We start from the raw sequence: 22,384 nt of genomic DNA on the forward strand, positions 1-22,384 counted from the left end.
CAAAAAGCGACGCTACAGGGTCATTCGTGGTCGCTCCCCCTGGAAAGACGACCCTAAGAGGAGGACTAACCAACTCTGGACACGGTGAGCCAGGAAGCGGCTCCAGCAGCACTTACTTGAGTACGTAGCTGGAGACGGGGCAGGAGCAGAGGTTGTTGATGTGGTAGAGGCAGACCAGGACGCCCGGGCTACAGGGGCAGGTGATGGCCGAGAGGTAGCAGGTGGTCCTGCACTTGGCACACTGCCGCTCATCGTCTTGGAGGTGATCATATTTTGCCTCCTTGCAATTCACAACCCCCTAATGGTGTAAAAAAAAAAACCAAAAAAAAAAAAATACGACCAGCTGAATAAAATATCTTTTTACCTTTTGGCATTGTGTTGTTACACTGCAAAAACGGAACTAAAAATAAGTAATATTGTCTTGAAATAAGTGTATCTGTCCTTGATTCGAGCAGGTAAATAAGATGAACTGCCAATGGAATAAGATTTTTGCACTTGAAATGAGAACAATTCATCTCCATCATCATATTTCAAGTGCAGTATATCTAATTATCTTATTTTTGGGGGGTGAAAATACTCATTCCATTGGCAGATAATCTTATTTACCTGCTCAAATCTAGGATAAAACAATAATTTTAAGAAAACTTTTGTTATTTTTAGATCCGTTTTTGCAGTGTATCTACATCGAAGATATTTACGGAGCAATAACAATAAGATTTTTTTAAAATAATTTTTTTACTTTATTTTTATTTATTTTTTAGTAACAGCATATGAACATGAATACAAACTTCCGACTCATATTGACATTTAACCGATTGCATTAAACGTGGCATCGGAAGGTGAAATAATAAGTGTTCTTAACAGGTGTGGGAATGAATGCAAAACATCTAAACAAGAACAACACACAAAAACCGTAAATTAAAAAAAAATATAAGCTTACAGTTAGATCCTCCTAGGGATAAGGTGGACCGCATAGTCTTAGGTGCCATGACATTTTAGGTTGGTCCAACAAGATTTTTTTTTATTATAAAAAACAAAGAGCCTGCACTATTTAAAAAAAAAAATCCTTTCGGCCCAAAAATGTACAAATTTCGGAGAAAATGCCAAGCTCTTTACCATTTTCTTGACTTTGTCCCTCAGTTCCTGCTCTTCTTTGATCATGAGGGCCATGTCCTTGTGGACGGCTGAGGCCAAGACCACATTGAGGGTGGCTGCCTTGGTGGCCATATTGCACACCATCTCGTCGTGGGAGAAGACGTTGTACCGATGCAGCAGACGGTAGTGGTCCACACACTGCCGGCCGAGAGGCATCTGGGTATGCAGCAGAGAAAAAAAAAATCAGTTGCCAGCTATGACTGCTGAAACATAATCGATCAGTTAAACAGACTAACCTATGAAGAACTGACCGTCTCACCCAATCAAAGGGGATTATTTTCTTCTCGGTCAGATTTGATTATATGTTTGCTTTCAGCACATAATCAAGCTCGCCAACGTTTGGTGCCAGCTTAAATACTTAACCATTGTTGAATGTAAAGGTGAAATTGTACCCGGGTCACATACAGGTCAAGCTAAATAACTTAGAATATTATTGAAACAGCGATATCACCATGTACAGTGCAGGATGTGCACTCAACACTTCGTCAGGGCTCCTTCTGTATGATTGTTACATCAACGCAACGCTGCAGATGAAATAAGCATTGTAACAAAGCTTGTCAACAAAGGGATGCATGAAGAGCTCTCATATGTTCTGGTAGACGGCAGCGATGGCTTTGGAGCACAACCGGCAGATTTTATGACTCCTGAAATCATCGCTGTGACTGTGGAAACGTCCCACATGACCTGAAGAAACACGGATCCCGCGGCTCTCCGCTCTTCCTGCAGACTCTGAGGCTTTAGTTTTTATTTTGACCTGAAAGGAGGACTTTGGCCGGCTGTACGACAGGTTAGACATTTCTGATGTGGCGATGTTTTCGGGTCAAGGGCTGGGCATTAACTCGAGATTTTAAAAATATAGAGATAAAAAAAAAAAGATATAAGATGAGACCATATCGTTCATACCGAGATGGTCTGTGTTGAGTTATAATTATACTTTTATGTATTCCAGTAGGTTATTTTTCAGCCGTTTCTCATATTTATCTACAGCTGTTTGTTAAAAAAAAATCTGCCTGTGAGACTTTTGGGATAAAGCTTTGATTCAGAGACGCCTTTCTATAATTACTTTATGAAAAGAAAAACATATTGAGATAAATATCATGTATTGGCATCGAGATATAATTTTTTATCCGTATCGCCCAGCACTAATTGGAGCCCATTTCCGTAGCACTCAATGCATCCTGGATCTCCCCCAGACTCTTAATTGGGCTTCACAATTCTCTCAAAGTTGCCGGTTTACTTCTTTCCAACACACTTTTTCCTTCCACTTAACTTTCCATTAGCATGCCTGGTGAGAACACTGAGAGAACAGCCAGCTCCTTTAGTGATAACCTTTTGTGGTCAAGAGTCATCCCCATGCCTGTGTAGGCCAGCAAATACCGTTTCTGGACCAAGTTTAGCTTTTATTGGCGTTATGTAATATCTAACACTGCAAAAACGGATCTAAAAATAAGTAAAATGTTCTTAAAGTTACTGAATTTATCCTTGATTTAAGCAGGTAAATAAGATTATCTGCCAACGGAATGAGTATTTTGACCCCTAAAATAAACAAATACACTAATTTTAAGAACATTTGTCTTATTTTTAGTTCCGTTTTTGCAGTGAACTTTTCTTTAGAGAAACGACATTTTGTGTTTTTATTAGCTGTGAGCTAGAATAATCAACATCAGCGATGAATAAATGCTCGAAATATATCACTTAGGATGTAATAGAATATCACAGTGTATGACTTTCCCTTCTTGAACAGAATAAGTGAAGTAAATTTAATCTAATTTATCGGTTTTCTTTTCTTTTTCACGGAGCGGGATCGGTAGGTTGAGGTTTCGCTTTCGCTAACGACAATAATGACACTAAGATTTCGTCGAGAAACATTTCAGAGCAAAGCTACGTACCCAGTCCACGGTGCAGAAGTTAACCGCCTCGGCAAAGTTGAAGCCCTGATTGAAGCCGCTGTGGTACGCTCGGGGAAACGTGATGACAAACTCGCCGGCGCACTGGTTCGTTCTGTAAATCTAAAGGCAGAGAGACGAGCTGTTGGTTTCACATTCCACACGAGACGTGGCGACCGAAAGGAGCCTCGCCGATGCGTACCGGGACTCCGTGCGCCATCAGTGTGTTGGGGTTCATGATGGTGACCAGCTGGTGCAACAGGTCAGGCTGAGACTCAAACAGCTCCGGAGCCAGCTTCTTCATCACCTTCTCCAGCTGTTCGGCGGCGAAACCCGGAGCGCCGTACCACGTCTTAGGTTCTCCCCTGGAAGCGGATAAAAGCGGCTCAACAATCGAAGCTACTGATCAGGTTTTCTCCTCGGTAGGAAAATCGGCGTCGCCTGTTCCCAAATAAAGCAGCGGTAAGGAAACCATTCAAAACGTTGTACCAGTGCAGGTAGTTGATGGAGTAGCTCCAGTGATCCTCGATGTGCCAGCAGAAGGAGGAGAAGCACATGCCGACGTAAAGCCAGGGCAGCGTCATCCCGCAGATGTCCGCTGTCACGTGAGTCAGCACCGACGGGTTCATCATTGCCAGGTTGTTCAGATTCCAGCCGCACTGCAGGTATTTCTGAAGGAGAGGGAACAAAAAGTACAGCAAACGTTATGCTACAACTAGAAACGTTCAACTTCTGAAGAAGTTGAAGAAGGCGCCCGCCTGGTGGTGCGCGTAACCGTCAAAGGCAAAGCTTCCGAGTTCCTTGGTCGTAGGCTTTTATCACTTGGGGATGTTAAATCAAATCTTATGAGTGTGAAAAGGATTTGTCTTCGTCAAAACTAGCCGACAGGGGAAGGTCTGCATCCAAGCAGCATGGAAAATTGGTGTTATTAAAACATGATTAAATACTTCAGTGTAGCATGAAAAAATTAAATATGTGAATAAAAATGTTAAAGGCATTACAAACTACTAAAGGAAGTACAACCACTGTGAAGCAGAAGTTAGTGAGACCTTCCTAGAGCTACTTCCGGTTAGCAACATGCTAAGCGTTAGCCGCTAATATGGTTGTGTCCAGTATCACCGGGTGATTGTACTCTGTTAGTTTGGTCCAAATCCTGTACTGGGAAGTTCCTCAAAAAGGGTGCCAATACTTAATGTCACCAAAGCTCACCAAAGGCCATGTGTCAGATCGGCCTCCTTTAGCAACTAAGCCTCACCAAATCTGGGCCCAGAACTCAACATTTGACAAAAATGGTGTGTAGTGCTATTTCCCACAGGTGAGTGGTGCTGTATTGGCCGGGGGGTAGTTCTTGCTGTTGCAATTTTTTCATCATTCATTCATTTATATCAGTTGTTCACATTGTTTATTTGTTACTTGTAAAAAATAAATAAAAAATATTGGGTACCCCCAGCGGGTTGCGAACCTGCGACCTTTGGTGCACCAGTCCAACACCTAAACCACTGTACCAAAAAAAAGTGCCATGCTGAGGTCTGCATTTTTGCGAGGTCAACTGTGTCTAGGAAGTGGTTTTGAGAAGTGGTTTTTGGTTAATTTTGTCACCATGGTAACTTTAAATGGCGTCAAGTACAAAAAGCCCGCTTCACGGCGTCGAGACGAACGTTTTGATGTATAGTATGTGGGGGTAGACCCTACGGTTCGGCCTGTATTAACGGTGATGGACCCTTATTAGGTGCATAACATAAGGCCTCCGCCATGCATTTTCAATGCATAGGCGGGCGCCTAATAAATCCACCTCTTCATGACACACTGCAAAAACAGAACTAGAAATAAGTAAAATGTTTTTAAAATGAGTGCATTTGTCCTTGATTTGAGCTGGTAAATAAGACTATTTGCCAATGGAATAATATTTTTGCACTTAAAATAGGAACAACTCATCTCCATCATCTTATTTCAAGTGCAGGATGTCTAATTACCTTATTTTAGGTAGGGCTGAACAATTAATCGCATTTTCAATATAATTGTGATTTAAAAAACTTTTAAAAAAATTCCAAATCGCAGAGTCTGCTATTTTTGGCTCTGTAACAATTAGGGAATTAGACACGTCCTTTAGGTGTTGGTAAAATGTTTAAAGTGGGTTTGCCTCCACATGGAAGGGAAGACAGTTGCAGCAGTGAGATAATCTAATTTTATTACTTGTTTTAGAGTTTATATAATCATACATAGCATTAAGTACAGGTCAATCAGTTTAATACATAGACTTGCTTGTTGGTTGCACTTTATGTTCAACAAGGATTGATGTCCAAATCAACTAAAAGCTGTTCTCTTGAATAATATTCTGATTAATAGAAACATTAAAAGTTCTTGTTTTGAATAGTCCTTGTTTACAAACATCTTTATTTAGACGCCATTTTTGTTGCTTGTGGTTAACGCAGAGAAAAGTCAAAATTGCAATTTTGGTTGAAATATATTGTAGGCAGAACGCAATAATTTCTGCTCTGAGTTTAGATGCTGTGGGTCTTTTAGCACCTAATCTGCACAGCGAGGAAACAAATTGATTTGTTGTTTGTATATGTTTAAAAAGACATGATAAATTAAACTGGAAAATAAATCGCAATATTAAGAAAAAAAATCGCAATTAGATTTTTTTCCAAAATCGTTCAGCCCTAATTTTAGTGGTCAAAATACTCATTCCATTTGCAGATAATCCATTTTACCTACTCAAATCAAGGATAAATACACTAACTTTAAGAACATTTTACTTATTTTTAGATCCATTTTTGCAGTGCAGCAGGGATTAAAGCAGTAAAATAGGGTTAAAACTGATGCACTGCCACTGACAGGACCGCGGCGGTCTTGATTCAAAGTAATACCTCATCTGCTGGGGAAACCTTCAACTTCCCATTAGGGATGGGGAACCCGCTCCCAAACTCCTTCGAGGCAATATCAGCTCCGTACTCGACTGTAACGTCCTCCTCAATGGCTCCAACCAGGCGCCAGAACTCCTTCTCCACCAGCTCCATGGGCACCATCTGTCACAAACACAAGAGGGACGACGTTTGCGTTTAAAAGGAGGCGTGAAAGACACAAGCGAGTCGGGCGTCGATGTAGGAAATGGGATCAAACTCACGTGAACTGGCATGTTGAAGTAGTCTGATTTGAACGCGTCTGCCATTTGCCCGAACGCGCGCAGAGAATAGTCCCTGTGCGCCTGTTCAAACCCGAAGGCCTCGTGAGGTTTGCTGCATTCCTGCCGGCACAATTAAAACACCAGTTTTATGTTTACGCCAGGGGTGTCAAACATACGGCCCGCGGGCCGGATCCGGCCCGCCGAACAATTTAGTCCGGCCCAGTGGCTAAATGCATTATCATTATTAAAAAAAAAGAGCTCATCAGATTTGACTTTCACAAGTGGAGCAGTACTGCTTTTGCCATAGTGCTCCGCTTGATTAATGAATGTGAATAGTTTTATTATGATTCATGTGGGTAATATCTCAAATTATATGGACACTACAATGGGAAAGTAGGAGAGGAAAGGAAGAACAAGAAGAAAAAAGAAAAGGTGAAAGAAAGAGAAGATAAAAGGAAGAGAATGATAAAACCATTATTGAAAACAACATGTACTTCGCTTAATTGAAAATATGCAGTTCCTATATTGTCCACGAGGGGCGCTGTGTTTTAATTAGCAGATTAAGCTTCAGGTGTGGAAAAATTTCAATAATTTCAATAATTTCTTAATTTTTATCTGGTTAGGATGGTTAGGATAAAAATTTGCAGTGGAACACTCACTGCAAAAACAAAACTAAAAATAACAAAAATTTTCTTAAAATTAGTGTTATATCCTAGATTTGAGCAGGTAAATAATATTATCTGCCAATGGAATTAGTATTTTGACCCCTAAAATAAGATATTTAGACATCCTGCACTTGAAATAAGGTGATGAAGATGAATTGTTCCTATTTTAAGTGCAAACATCTTATTCCATTGGCAAATCATCTTATTTACCTGCTCAAATCAAGGACAAATACATTAATTTTAAAGAATATTTTACTTATTTCTAGTTCCGTTTTTGCAGTGTACACTGCTGTTTCTAGATTGATTATTTGCACTGCAAGAAGGGAACTAAAAGTAGATAAAATCCTCTTGAAATTGGTGTCTTTTTCATTAATTTGAGCTGGTAAATCAGACTATTTACCAATTGAATATATATTTTTGCACTTAAAATAAGAAAAATGTATCTGTATCATCTTATTTCGAGCACAGGATGTCTAATTATTTTATTTTAGGGGTAGAAATTCTAATTCCATTGGCAAATAGTCTTATGCAGCTGCTTAAATCAAGTAAAAATATACAAATTTTAAGAAAATTGTGCTTATTTTTAGTTCCCTTTTTGCAGTGTGCATTAAGGTCTACACTGCAAAAACGGAACTAAAAGTACGTAACATTTTCTTAAAATGTATGTCTTTTTCCTTGATTTGAGCAGGTAAATAAGATGATCTGCCAATAGAATAAGATTTTTGCACTTAAAATAGGAACAATTTATCTCCATCATCTTATTTCAAGTGCAGTATGTCTAATTATCTTATTTTAGGGGTCAAAATACTCATTCCATTGGCAAATAGTCTTATTTCCCAGCTCAAATCTAGGACAAAAACACTAATGTTAAGAACATTTTACTTATTTTTACATCAGTTTTTGCAGTGTAAGACAGCTTTCTCTGCTATGTATGAACATTTTGCAGTTTTAGCTGTCCACCTCAGATCACATCAGTCAAGAGGCCAAGTTAGTATCAGGCTTTGAGAGCAGCTGAAATGCAGAGGCCTCATTAGGTCATAGTGGCTTTAACAATCGTTTCCCAACACTACAGAGCTGTCTCTAGCAAAAAACACAAATCACAGCACTGCAAAAACAGAACTTGAAATAAGTAAAATGTTCTTAAAATGGGTGTATTTGTCCTTGATTTGAGCAGGTAAATAAGATGATTTGCCAATGGAATAAGATTTTTGCACTTAAAATAGGAACAATTCATCTACATCATCTTATTTCAAGTGCAGTATATCTAATTATCTAATTTTAGGGGTCAAAATACTCATTCCATTGGCAAATAATCTTATTTACCTGCTCAAATCAAGGACAAATTCACTAACTTTAACAACGTTTCACTTATTTTTTTGGTCCATTTTTGCAGTGAGCTCAGTTAATTCGTTTGCTCACTGAAGTTTATCATGTTTTGTAAGAAAAATTCAGGCTAATATCACAGGAGCCATTCTTAGAAACTATTTGGACCAACATCACAGGATCTGATGCGACATATAAACGTGTCCCTGTATCCTTTTTTTCCCCCCAAGTCTATATTATAACTTCCCCCGCCAACAATGACTAGTGCATTTTTTTCTTAGGACCACTCTGGTCAACATTTGCTGTTTCTCATCACCTGAGCCAGACACTTGGGGCACCTCCAGTCTCCTTTGGGGACGTCGTGGAGCGGAGGGATCAGACAGAAGGTGTGGTAGCTGTCGTCACAGCCGTCGCACAGCAGCAGGCGGTCCTCGTCCCCCCCGCTGCCACACACCAGACACACCACCAGATCCACCTGAGTTACAAAGGGAAACATATGAACTGAATCCCAGATCTGTAACAAAGAAGAAGAAAAAACAGAAAACTTCAAAGTGGACTTTTGATAGGCAGGATTTTACAGAGATGACGTTGGCCCTCTCAGTCCCACAGTGGCTAATAACCTGGAGGTCAAACCACTTACTTTGCAATTAATTTCCAACTTTCACTTGTGCATCAAGATGGCTGTTAAGTGTTCTACCTTTAATTCTTCCTATGTGAAGGCTTTCTAATCATTATGCATGTCAAAATGGATGCATGGATGATGCATGCTCAGTATGAGGGATTGCTGCAAAGCCATCAACAATGCAGACGACTGTCCACTGTGGCTCTACACTTCTTCAGGAGGAGTGAATGCTGCTTGTAGAGACTTGATGCAATCTGCTGGGTTTCCTTAGAGAGGAAACTTTCTGACCAACTGGAGGATCTGATTTTGTAAAGTGCCTTGAGATGACATGTATCATGAATTGGTGCTATATAAATATAACTGAATTAAATTTAATTTAATTGAATGGATGGATGGATGGATGGATGGATGGATGGATGGATGGATGGGTTGGTATGTGGATGGATGGATGGATGGATGGATGGATGGATGGATGGATGGATGGATGAATGGGTAGCATGCTATGTGGATGGAAGGATGGATGGATGGATGGGTTGGTATGTGGATGGATGGATGGATGGATGAATGAATGAATGAATAAATGAATGGATGGATGGATAGGTTGGTATGTTGATATGTGGGTGGGTGGATGGATGGATGGATGGATGGATGGATGGATGGATGGATGGATGGATGGATGGATGGATAGGTTGGTATGTGGATGGATGAATGGATGGATGGATGGATGGATGAATAGGTGATGGATGGATGGATGGATGGATGGATGGATGGATGGATGGATGGATGGATGGATGGAAGCATGGATGGGTGGATGGATAGGTGATGGATGAATGAATGGATGGATGGATGGATGGAAGCATGGATGGGTGGATGGGTGGATGGATAGGTGATGGATGAATGAATGGATGGATGGATGGATGGATGGATGGATGGATGGATGGATGGAAGCATGGATGGATGGATGGATGGATGATGGAAGCATGGATGGATGGATGGATGGATGGATGGATGGATGGATGGGTGGGTGGATGGAAAGATAGGACGGTATGTGTGTTTATTAATCACTACAACTAAAAAAACAACTTCTTGTATTTGTTGATGTGCAGAATTTCCATTTGTTAAACTGAGACGTGTAAATCTGACCCAGGAAACTACGACAGAGAAAAGTAGGAAGAGGCATAAAACTGTTTGTGTCGTTCACGAGACGAGGAGCACTGAGATCTGACGTTCATCGTTAGTAATTATTCTCCCAGTGAAGCTGATTCTACTCACTGGACTTGGAGAAATCAGAGGAATCATCTTCTTGTAGCGTGACTTGAACTTGTCTGCCTCGATTATTGGTTCCTTAAACTCAACTGGTTCCTGTTTCACTACGATGGGAATCGGTTTTTCTGCAAGGCAGTAGGAAACATTATTGTTAAAAAAGGGCAGAATTCATCAATTAACATTAGATTACAAAATATGGAAACACCTTAACTCCTTATTTACGAGCCGCCACTTAAAAACTAACAAAATGCTCTCTGGATATACTTTTTTTTATGAATTTTTGATTGTAAAAAAAAAACATTGCTCTAGTTGCACTTTTAAAGCTAGAAATTCCCTGCCAGTTATACCGAGGCTCGTTCGTCAGATTAAAAGCGTCCTTTGAAAGTAACTTAATTTAAACAAGTACCATATTTTTCAGACTATAAGTTGCACTTTTTTTCATAGTTTGGCCGATGTTGTGACTTATATTCAGCCGCGACTTATATATCAAATTTAAATGGTAATTAATCTTGACCAGCGTGAATCAAGGAGGAAACATTACTGTCTACAGCCAACAGGGCTCGCTAGGCTTGTGAAAACTATCCTGCTCCTCTACCACTTATAGAGTGACCAGGACAGACGTATCCGGTTTCTAGGTACTGTCCCCGTATTTGATGACCTGTCTCCGGCAAATTCTGCCCCCGATTTCATCGTATTATGATGGAGGAAAAAAGCTTAGCGCAACGAGAGGAATTTACCCGGTCCTGCAGCTGTCCTGACGTAGCAGAAGAGCTGAGTTGAACGCGCCTTCCCCGCCTCGTCGGCGTTGCAATCATACAAAACAAACCAACCCCCAGACAGAGTTCCTCAACAAAACCAGAGACATCCCCTGGTTTTTGTTAGAGAAATCTGCTCACCTTAACTTAAAAATGTATTGAAACATTTACTTATAGACAACAAAGACTGACACTGTGTGTTATTTTGCTGTTTCAGTCTGCATTCACGCAGCGGAGAGTTGCGTGGTGCAGCTCAAAGGACCCAGACCGCGACAGAACCTGTTATTGGACTGTCTGTGAAGCTAATAACAGCTAGCGCTAGCTTATAGCTCTGTTGTCTGGGTGGGTTACAACGTCCGGTGCGACTTATTTATGTTTTTTTCCTTTTTATGATACATTTTCTGACTGATGCGACTTAGGCTACGTTCACACTGCAGCCTGAAGTGACCCATTTCCGATTTTTTTTGCCCATATGCGACCTGTATCTGATCTTTTTATGAAAGTCTGAACGACACAGATCAGATTTTTTCAAACGCGACCCAGGCCACTTGGATATGTGGTCCTGAATCCGATACATATCTGATCTTTTCAAATGCGACCTGTGTCTGTACGGCCGGGTCGCATTTATCCGACCTGTAAGTCACCGATACTCGACAAACGTCACTATTCTGCGTCCTGCTATGCAGAAGCGGAAAGAAAGACGACACCCATAGCAGACAACATTGAGAAGAGCAGTCAATGGAGAAAAAGCTCCGGTTAGAAAATAAATTACTGACTGCAAAATGCGCGCCAGCATTATAATCCATGTTTACTTCCGCAAACACTGAGGTCGCTTGCTACGTGTGATGTCATCGCGTCCTCGAGTGCGCATGCGGGACACTTAGGTTGAACGCATTCAGTTCACACAGGAGATCACATAGAAGTCGCATATATTTGTAAATGTGAACGGACACACAAAAAAATCCGATTTCACAAAAAAATCAGAATTGAGCATTAAGACCTGCAGTGTGAACGTAGCCTTATATTCCGGAGCGATTTATAGTCTAAAAAGTACGGTATTCAAATTATTTTTCATTAAGTCCACATTTCTGTATTAAAATAGTTTTCTTTTTTCTTATAATTGGTCTGGTGTATTATTCCTCTCTTCATCACCTGGACTAAATTATCATAATTAACGGATATAAAGACTTGAAAACATCAGCCTGTAGTTAAAGGTATACTATGAAATGACTCATTTAATCATCCAAAACGGTATGGAACACATTAATTAACTGAAAAATGTTGCATAGTATGCCTTTAATGAATGTATGTGATAATTAACCCAGTGATGCAGTTAATGTCCCTCCGTGGTTTAGTGGATAAAGTCTAATTCTGCCCACTCTGTGTGAACAGCCGACAGGAGAGGACTCTCTCACTTATGATGAAGTTACTGAAATAGGTGAACTTTTCAGTAACCATCTAACTGGCTGAATACGACTTTAAATTAAAATCGGCTACATGTGTCTTGTTTTTTTTTTACTATGAGATAAAGAGTCTGACCTGGTTCTTGCTTGACAACAATAGAGCCCATCCTCCTCCTCAGATTGGGCTTGGTGTCGCCCGTCTCACCTGACTCGATCTTTACACAGCTCGTCTGCACAAAAGAGAGACGAGAAGTGAAACTGGAGGTAACCTCAAACACTACGAGCTGTGAAGCTATTCTGGGAATATGCGGCGAAAGATGAAGTCTTTGTAGTCGGCCGTCTGCGGCCCCCCCCCACCTCCATCTTCATGCGCTTGGCTCGGCGAGCACCGGGGGAGGCGTCCGGCGCGGGGGCCGGCGGTCTCTGAATCGGCTCCTGCAGCTTTGGCTCAATGCCGTCCACGTCTTCTGCTGGCTGGGCCGGCTTCTGAACGCACTGAGGGAAAACGGAGACAACTTAAAACTAAAACGCGCTGGACAGACATTTGCATGCTTTACAGGAAATACCTGAAAATACAAATATGAGGAGGCAGACCCAAATAAATACAAGCCCAGAGAAAGGAAGAGGGAGGCTATCGCTAATATGTTTCATAATGAATCCATTTCTATGGCTTTACTGGTAACACTGCGATACAGCCGGTGTCGGTGAGTGCAGGAACTTAACGGGGATAAAAGACGTATCGCGTGGTGTTTGACTGTAAAGCCAGAAGACAATAAGGACAAAAGAAGGACGCGGTTAGTGTTGAGTTAGTCACCTTAGACAAACCCCAGGTCCAAATCTTCAGCAGGGACAGGCCTGGGCTGAAGGAGTGGTCGTAACGACTTCTCTTTATCTTTTTTGGGTTTAATAAATAACAGCGGAGGATCACTGCGTACAACTGCTTAACGCGTACATTAACTTTTGGAAATGAAATAGGAGCAAATGGTTGCAAAGACGAAGGAGCAGCTGCACTGCTCAGACTTTATCACAGGGCCTTGTAAAAGTATTCACACCTCCTGAACTTTTCCACATTGCGTTGACAACGCGTCATCTTACCGTAAAGGATAAGACCTAAACACAGTAACGCGTCTTTTAAATTATTTAAAAAAAGAAATAAAATGTGAAGAAATTTTAAAGATTTCACAAAGAAGGGTCCAATGCATAAATCAATAAAAAGATTAAAAGTGAAAGTGCAGACGTACCCAGACATGGCCACACACCTAAACCGACAACAATAGCATTACCGTAATCCAGGGGCGGTTCTAGACTGCTATGGCCCCCGTACTAAAGACATGATATGAAACAAATTTCTCACGTTGATATATGTTGACAAAGATACCGTAACTGATATGTCACATGGACCAATTGGATTTTTTACCTTTACAGTTTTACTCTAACAATAGTTTAAAGATCAAGCTGTTTGACGTTTAGCTCCAGCCGTATTGAGAAAGGATCAGGGGTCTGCAACCTGCGGTTCCAGAGACACAACTGGCTCTTTTACTCACTTAATATATTAAAGAATTAAATATTGATCTGTTGAGTTTTTTACCCCAATCTTTTGCTCTGTGCCCCCATGAAATAAAAAAACTCACTGGCACCACCCCGGCTAAATTTGGTGTAGAACCGACACTGTCGTAATCAGAGAAGCAGCCGAGAGGACGGTGGTAACTTTAGAGGAGCTGCAGAGGTCCAAAGCTCATGTAGGACAATCTGTCCACAGGACATGTACTACACTGCAAAAACAGAACTAAAATAAGTTACATTTTCTTGAAATGAGTGTGTTTGCCCTTAATTTGAGCAGGTAAACAACATGATCTGCCAATGGAATGAGTATTTTGACACCTAAAATAAGATAATTAGATATTCTGCCCTCTAAACAAGATGATGGAGATGAGTTGTTCTTATTTTGAGTGCAAGAATCTTATTCCATTGGCAAATCGTCTTATTTACCAGCTCAAATCAAGGAAAAACGCACTCATTTCAAGAAAATTTTACTTATTTTTTCTTTCGTTTTTGCAGTGTAGTTCCTCATGTTGGACAGAGCTGGTGGGAGGATAGAGCTAAATAAATGCCATCCTGGAAGAAAACCCAAGTAGAGGCTACAGAAGAGGCGGACAGGACAACGACTCTAGGCATACAGCCTGAAATCTAACGGTCAAAGTATATTTAAAGTGTAAAATTCCCCAATTAAAGCACATACCTAAAACCATTTTAACAAAGAATAGAACGCAATGTAGCCTATAGATGTGTGAAGCCGGTGCACACCTCCTTTTGTTAATCTACGTCGTAAAATGCCACTAAAGCACACTGACGGCTGTGATTGAGACGTGACCAGTTCAACAGGTGTGAATACTTTTGCAAGACATTGTATATGAACTGATATTTCAGCACCAGTGGTGCTTTCGTGCTTCACAGCAGTAAAGCATCTGTCTTTCTACGAGTGAAGAACCTCACAGTTGTTTAACTCCTGACCCCATTTCTGCCTGCCGCAGCAAGAAAAAAAACCCCACAAAGCCTGCTGAACGCACGTGGTAACGTTGAGGTGCCGTTAAACTGGGAGCATTAGAATAAAGCCCTCTGCAAATACAGCCAAGTTAAGCTGAAGGCATGGCACCATGCCCACCCTCACAGGACATGCAGTTGGTTAATTTCGAGCTTTAGCAGCTTTGTAATCATTAGACAAAACGTACCTTTTCAAGTTCAGGATCAGCCTCCAAACGCATCAGTTTGGAAGCTGGTTCTTGTGCCTGAAGCAAAAGAGAGCTTTGGTAGTAAAACTTTTTACAGTGACCCGTCCAAGAGGCCACACAGAGCCAATTCAGATGACTAACCAAATAAATAATCAAATAAGCTCTCCTGTGTTTTTTTGCAGGCGCAGGTGCGATTAGATTCACAACAAGACACCAAACTTTAACCTCACTTTCAGGCCCCTGCACTCTCAGATATTCCGATTTTTATAGAGGAAGGAGGAAAAAACACAGTAGTTGCTTCAGTTTTAGTCACATTAAACTAACAAGACATTAATTTTTTATTCATATAAATGTTGATTTTAAAAAGCTGGAAAAAGTACCATTGAGAAGAGATTTTTTTGGATACACTGATAAAAATGACTAGCGATGCACCGATCCGATACCTGGATCGGATATCGGCTCCGATATTGACTAGTTAGCTGGATTGGATATCGGATGAATGACGCCGATCCAGCAGTCCAGTAAATATTTTTTTTTTTTATATATCATAAACAGCAATAAAGTATTAGCAATCTAGTCAATTCTATGTTTGCAACGCCGGTTATGTCAGCACACAGAGCAGCTAGCCATGAGCAAACACAGAGCATCATGTAGCAGGCGCCGGACCGAGCCAAGTCTGCTATTTGGAGTCAGACTTAGTCTGACTGCAACGTGCAATATATCTGCAATGTAGATATTGCCAAGAGTGGCGATAAAATTGGTAAATTTAACACCCCAAACTTGAATAAGCACCTCCTGAAGCACCATGCTAAAGAGCACACGGCCCTTTTTTTTAACAATGTTTATGTCAAGTCTGGTGCTTTTAGTCACATGGCAAGGTATACGGTTCAGTCATCCAACAGTAGTATTGGATCGGTATCAGGTATCGGCCGATAAGCTCAGCCCAGGTATCAGTATCGGTTTGGATCGGTGCATCTCTAAAAATGACATTAAACCAGACTAAATTTGTCCTGTTATTATATCGACAGGAGGCGCAGCAGAGCACCCTTCCTGTGAAAGTCAGACCAGACTTTTAAACATGGCATTTTAGGCTTAACGTTAAATTAAATTTTTTTTTTTTTTAAAAAGCTCGACTTTCTTCTCCCTTGAATTAGGAAGCGGGTCAAAGTGAGAGTGCAGGGATGTGGAAAGTTAGGTCAGTTGTAGAGCTTAGGAGCCACATATGCAGTTGGATCGTTGTGGACTAAATAATATCCACACTTTTGGTTAACAAAAGCAAAACCTTCGAAATGAAGGACTGATATATATATATATATATATATATATATATATATATATATATATATATATATATATATATATATATATACATATACATACATATGCATATATATATATATATATATATTATATATATATATATATATATATATATATATATATATATACATACATACATACATATACATACATATATATATATATATATATATATATATATATATATATATATATATATATACACATATATATATATATATATATATATATATATATTATATATATATATATATATATATTATATATATATATATATATATATATATATATATATATATTTCTCCAAAACAGATCTTGCAGAAATCCTCTGTGCAGTTGTTCAACCTGTTTTGGAAAGAATTTGCTTTTGTTTTTTTGTTTTTAAGGATGAATGAATAAACTGCATCATTTCAGATGTGACTGCAGATTGCTGTCGTGCTGATACATGTGTGTAAACCCACCAGCAGGTTAGCTCCGCTCTGAAACAGATTGTAGGGATAGAGGATTCTTTCGTAATGCCCTCGCAGGTGTGAGCCGACGGCTTTGCCGGGAGAGAAGCCCATTTGAACCGCAATCTTCGTCCAGCGCCTGTCCTGGCAGACGATGTCGAATCCGCCCTCATCTGCGACGAGCTGAAACGGCACAGAGTCGTGTTAAAGGTGTCCGTTTCCTAACACCGTGAAACATGTTTGTCTGGGAATAAAGCACGATGGTCAACCTTGTTCAGCTGATATAAGTCCAAAATCTTCCTCTCCACGTGAGGAATCTTCAGGGTACATCCCTGCAGGTCCCAAAATTTGGCAATCTGGTCCAAGAAATTGAGCTTGACCCTCGTCTGTGCCTTTAAACAAACGGGACAAAGTTAAGAAACGACAGGAATGAATATGATGACTACAAGGACAATTTATTTAACCCCAAATTGCCCTGTGGTGCACTGAATAAGTGTCTTTTCTTAAATCGAAACAGCCAAAACATTCTTTACTTTATCTTGGAGTAACATTTTTAGAATGCCTACAATCTAAAAATAACCTAAATAAATGAAAATGAGTAAATGAAGCACAGACAGACAGTAGCAATCATACCTGAGATATAATCTGTCTAACAAAACCTACCTCCAGTTCATTGAGCCGCTGGATCCGAGGAACAAAGTGAAGCTTGTCAACATCGCAGGCAAATGGTGGCTGCCAGTCCTGAAGAGCGACACGCACAAAATAACATGGAAGTCATGATATCTGGCAGCCTGCATACTTTCATTTCTGCACCCAGCCCCCGGCATAAGCAGCTACATATACCAAAATATCCAGAACTACTGTCAGGTGTAGTTATTTCAACCGATGGATGTCGTGTTTGGAGGCAGTTTAGGACACATTTCATTTCTGTCAAACTTCTTTAAGATCATCGAACAACTTGTGCACAAACATAACCCGAGTAAATACCAAACGCAGTTTCTAAATGAGGATTTCATTCATTAGAGGGATAAAGCTATCTAAATCAACCTGGGCTTATGTGAACACAAAGTCGCTCCTCCTTGTGAAATCATGAATTAACTGAACAACGTTTATCAGAAAACCGCGGTTCAATTCGCCTGCCACACCCAGGCCTGATTAGGGCCCAACGTGGAACTCGAACACATGACTTCTGACAGCATGCAGTAAGCCAAAAGACTTTAAGAAGCAACAGATCAGACCCTAAACAACTTTACGAGCAGATTATAAAATAGCTGACATGCCCCCAAAGGAGCTACAAAGTCATTTCTAAGGCGCTTTTTGTGACTCTCAGTGAAAGTGGGCCTTTATCCATAATTACAGAAAACAAGGAACAACGGTGAACGCTCCAAGGGAAGGACGGCCTACCAAAACTGCTCCAAGAGCAATCATCGACACATCCAGGAGGGCAAAAATAAACCCAGAAAGAAGATCTAAAGCACAGCAGGCCTCACCTAACCTGACTCTAGCCAGATGTATTTTGCTCCGCCTAGCTCCACTTACATCCATCTGAAACAGATCCATAGGAATGGCGTTTCAGAAGGCTGGGCCTTATCAAAAATCCTTGCATATGATTGGATAAGCCACTTGTCTGTCATCTTTATCGACGTGCTATTTCAACCACTCACACCAAAGCTAACCCGTGACGCTGATGAGAGCGACGCAGGAAAAAAATAAACTTTTTTTATTTTTTAAATGTGTTTGTGGCTCTAGTGGCACGCGTTTTATTGACAGTGAGCTGACAGGAAGAGGGGGGAAGACAGGCGGCAAAGCGCTGCGGGTCGGAGTCGATCCCGGGCCGACCGCGTCGAGGACTAAAGGCCTCCTAATATGGTTCACGCTAACCGCTAACCGCTCCGCCACGGAAGACAAAACTTGCCAAATCCGGTCGGGAGAAGGGCGAAAACATCGTTTCCACCAACAAAAGCCTTCAGAGCCGTTCTCTGATGTTCTTTTAATGAAACAATATTAGGTAGATTGGACAACATGGAAGAAATAGCGTCATCAATGTTAACGCTTGCTTCCTCGATGCGAGCCGCCATTGCTATCTGAATCAAAACAGTCTCACGGTCGCTTCTCCACTACGTCACATCTATGAAACTCCAGCCCTGCGTCCTGATTGGCTGGACAATAAAATTGGTTGAAGAAATCACTCTCTATGGGAGATGTCCCAGATGGATGTGAGTGAAGCTAGGCAAAGCGACATCATTCTGGCTAGGGTCAGGTTAGCCCTCACCTGCCTCAGTTACGGTCCGTGTTCACTATTAAACATAATCAAACGCATCCACAAGAGAGTTTTAAGGTGGAAAATGACACAGAAGCTCATCTCACATTTGTTAAAAAAACGTATCTTGATAATCCCCCAATAGTGTTGGGGAAATTGTCAACGGACTAATGACGCAAAAGTGGAACATTTTGGAAGGTATCAGTACAATCTATATAAAACTATATAAAACTAACAGCCTTTCAATCATACATTGGTGGTGTAAAGGTCTGGGGCCACCGAGTGTAACGACCTGCTATAGCTGGTGAAACAAGGAAAAATGTCCAACCGTCAATCTAAGTACACTTGGGTTGTGCAGCAGGACAACGGTCCAAAGCACACCGCCGAATCCACATCTAAATGGCCAAAAAAACAAACTGAAAATAAAGAATATTAAAGTTTGAGTGCAGACTAGTCAACGTGCATCAGACTGAGAGTCTGCGCCGCGTTCTTAAAACAGGTTGTTCATGTTTGAAAGCCAAAGTTGGCTCAATTAAAATTTGCCAAAGAGGAGTGGGGTAAATTTCTCCCATAACCACGTAAAAGATGGCGGACAACACCCGATGGCGGCTGTCACAAACCAAACTATTACGTTTTACGGAACAATCGCTTCTATCATAAGGGAACAGGTTGGTTTGTCTGGCTTTTCCCTCAGTGAATGACATCATGACTTAAAAAAAAAAAAAACGCTTGTTTCGTTTACTCGGTTCATCTTCATCTGGTATTAAAATCGACTTAATTACGTGAAACATGTAAATGTGATACATAAAAAAACAAAACAAACAAAAAACAAAATAGGAAGTTGTTACATGAGGAAATACTTTTTCATAGCATGGAAGATTGTTTTGCAATGGAAACAATTTTTTTTTTTTTTTTTTTTTTGACATAGTGTTAAAAACACTTTAAAACCCAAGAGGGGCCCCAAGTTCGTAGCTTTTTAGGTCCGTGTCCAACATCCCCCCACTGACAGACAAAATGGCCAGATGGAAGACTCAACTCAATAGTCCAGCTTACCACAAAGCCAACATGGAGGCCAACACCCTTCAACACAGGCTCATACATGAAGACGGGCTGATTATACGCTAGCTCATGTTATCACAGCCGCTCAGCAATATTCCGTTTTTTCACCTTTGATTCAAAGGTCTTAACTTGATTTAATAGGAGAGACTCCCCCCGCCGCCCCCCCATACACATACTTTTTTTTTTTTTAAATCCATAATTAGCAATAACATCTTACATAACAGGAAAATATATATAAATATTATCGAGGGTTATAAAAACTAAACCCAATCTGCTTCAGGTCTTTATTAGGAAGTGACCAGAAAAGTGATGGGAGCCACTCTCTGTGGATGCTATTGAACTAAAAAAAAAAAAAAAATAAAAATTATATAAAATTTTATGGCGGCAGGGCCATTAAAGGACAAACACGGTTAAAATGGAGTAGCGCGAATGTCATTTACTTTAATCGGATCCTTCGCATTGTCTCGCTGTACTTTCGGAGAGCCGAGCAGCTTCCGCGTAGCTCCTAATGTCAACGCGGATAGCCTCGTTATGACAGGTAGCTAAACGTTAGCCTGCCAGGCGGAGAGGATCAATGACCGGACCTCCGCCAACGTCCGGGGGGTTCCGTTCACCTCCGACGGTAAATCCGGGTTTTAAAACACGGCGCAACAAATAAACGGCTGTCGGTACGCTTCAACCGCGTCGACACATCTCGGCTGAGACCGGGTGCAGGAGAAGCGGCGAACGGTTGCTGCACAAAGAATGAGCACCGCGGTGTGTGTGTGTGTGTGTGTGTGTGTGTCCGCCATGTTGAAAAACAGTCCCTTTAAATCCCAGCGCTCGGTCCCCGTAAAGCCGAACTAACTCAGCATCCGCGCGCCCTCCCCCTCGCAACCCACAAACCGATTAAAACAACTCACCGGCGGCGGCCGGACTTTGCAGATCCCCGTCTTCTCCGCGATGGGCCGGATCTTGTTGATGAAAGCATACGGATCTCGAAATTCTTCCCAGCTGGGCTCGAAGACCGGGCACTCCGGAGGAGGCTTGAACTCGTCCGGCCGAGGCAGGCTCATGGTCGGTTGTGGCTCGGGGGGTCAGCCGTGCTGCGGTCCTTCTGAAGGTGTATTTTTTATTTTTTTTTATTTTAGTTTTGCCCCGTTTATTCGCCAGCCACAGTCGATCTCCGGCGCGTCGACATCAACACGAGAGGAGGCAGATTACACACACACACACACATTTAACCGACACTCATCCACGCACAGTGAAGAGAATGTTCCAAGGCAGTGAGCACGTCCGCCCGAAAAACTAGACACCGCACGCTTCTACGTGATGCGCGGCAGATACATCACTCTCTGCGGTCTTACGCCTTAATAACTGCTGCACACAGTTTGCCCGTGGTCTCGTGATGAGCTAGTTTATAACATTTTTGGAGTTTAAGCTTTGTACATAGTCCTAATTGAAGTTAATGTCTTGCAAAATTGCTTTGAAATTAAAGTCCAGTTGCTTTGTTTTTTACCTTTTTTTGGAACTTTGAAATTAAAGTTTCTCTGTAGATTCATAGTGCACCAGACAACAAACATAAAACACATAAAACATCTACAAAGTGTTAAAAAGTTACACGTAAAAGTAACATAAATGTAGGATAACAACTCCCCTCGAATAACAAAAAAAGTGAACCTAATGAAATTAGTATTGGAATAACTACATAATAACAATAAAATAAAGCTGTTTTAGTTTAAAATCCTCCACCCACCCCAAAAACAAATATGACAGTCCACTTATTTTATTTTTATCATTCTTCATCAATATTTAGTGCCTTGCTTTCCCTTTTTAATTCCTTTACATCCTTTTTTTTTTTTTTTTTTTTTTTTAGAAAGATAAATCTTAAAAGTGTGGTGGGCATAGTCTCTTTACTACAGACTTTGAGCATCTCGAGGCTCAAATTCTCTGTTCTTCTTTGCACAAAGCCGAACCTCAATGAGATTGCTTGGAGAGCCGTCTGTGAGCATGCAATTTCAAGTCCAGATATAGGTCATGACTTTATCTTATATTTTAGTCATACATGTTGTGTTTTTATCAGCTGTAGCTGATAATGAAGTTGCTAATAATATGAAGAAAAGTAAAAATAGAAGTGTAAGTTAAAATGTATATTTTTTGATGAATAATTGATCAATTGCTGAAGAAATATCTTCTTTTTATTATTTTGTAACAATAATGGCACACAAATTCATATTATTAGCTACTTTTTCAAGCAACTTTATATTATTAAGTCCTTCATTTATTTCTGTATGTATTTTTAATTATGGCAGGATTGGTCCTCCATACGTAATGTGTTGCCTGTAAGGCAAATATTCAACCCTTTTATTATTATTATTATTATTAT

General features: G+C 40.6%; 1 protein-coding gene across 4 annotated transcripts in view; it reads right to left on the reverse strand.

Annotated features, from left to right (window-relative positions):
• Positions 1-21,278, reverse strand: part of kdm5bb (lysine (K)-specific demethylase 5Bb) — a 36,678-nt gene extending 15,400 nt beyond the window's left edge. The window contains exons 1-16 of one of the 4 annotated variants that reach the window (XM_012875541.3): positions 20,922-21,278; positions 17,364-17,441; positions 16,970-17,092; positions 16,713-16,883; positions 14,932-14,988; positions 12,560-12,697; positions 12,339-12,432; positions 10,051-10,169; positions 8,473-8,670; positions 6,169-6,288; positions 5,912-6,070; positions 3,531-3,712; positions 3,244-3,406; positions 3,045-3,164; positions 1,117-1,311; positions 117-298 (exon numbers count right to left, since the gene is read on the reverse strand). In XM_012875541.3, the coding sequence (XP_012730995.2) occupies positions 117-298; positions 1,117-1,311; positions 3,045-3,164; positions 3,244-3,406; positions 3,531-3,712; positions 5,912-6,070; positions 6,169-6,288; positions 8,473-8,670; positions 10,051-10,169; positions 12,339-12,432; positions 12,560-12,697; positions 14,932-14,988; positions 16,713-16,883; positions 16,970-17,092; positions 17,364-17,441; positions 20,922-21,074 (2,252 nt within the window). In that variant the 5' untranslated portion in view covers positions 21,075-21,278. The remainder of the gene's footprint in view (positions 1-116; positions 299-1,116; positions 1,312-3,044; positions 3,165-3,243; positions 3,407-3,530; positions 3,713-5,911; positions 6,071-6,168; positions 6,289-8,472; positions 8,671-10,050; positions 10,170-12,338; positions 12,433-12,559; positions 12,698-14,931; positions 14,989-16,712; positions 16,884-16,969; positions 17,093-17,363; positions 17,442-20,921) is intronic. The other 3 variants (XM_012875542.3, XM_012875544.3, XM_012875543.3) reach the window with 3 other exon arrangements.
• Between the last annotated feature and the right edge of the window lie 1,106 nt (positions 21,279-22,384).

Source organism: Fundulus heteroclitus, chromosome 1 (genome assembly GCF_011125445.2).
Source record: "Fundulus heteroclitus isolate FHET01 chromosome 1, MU-UCD_Fhet_4.1, whole genome shotgun sequence".
NCBI lineage: Eukaryota > Metazoa > Chordata > Actinopteri > Cyprinodontiformes > Fundulidae > Fundulus > Fundulus heteroclitus.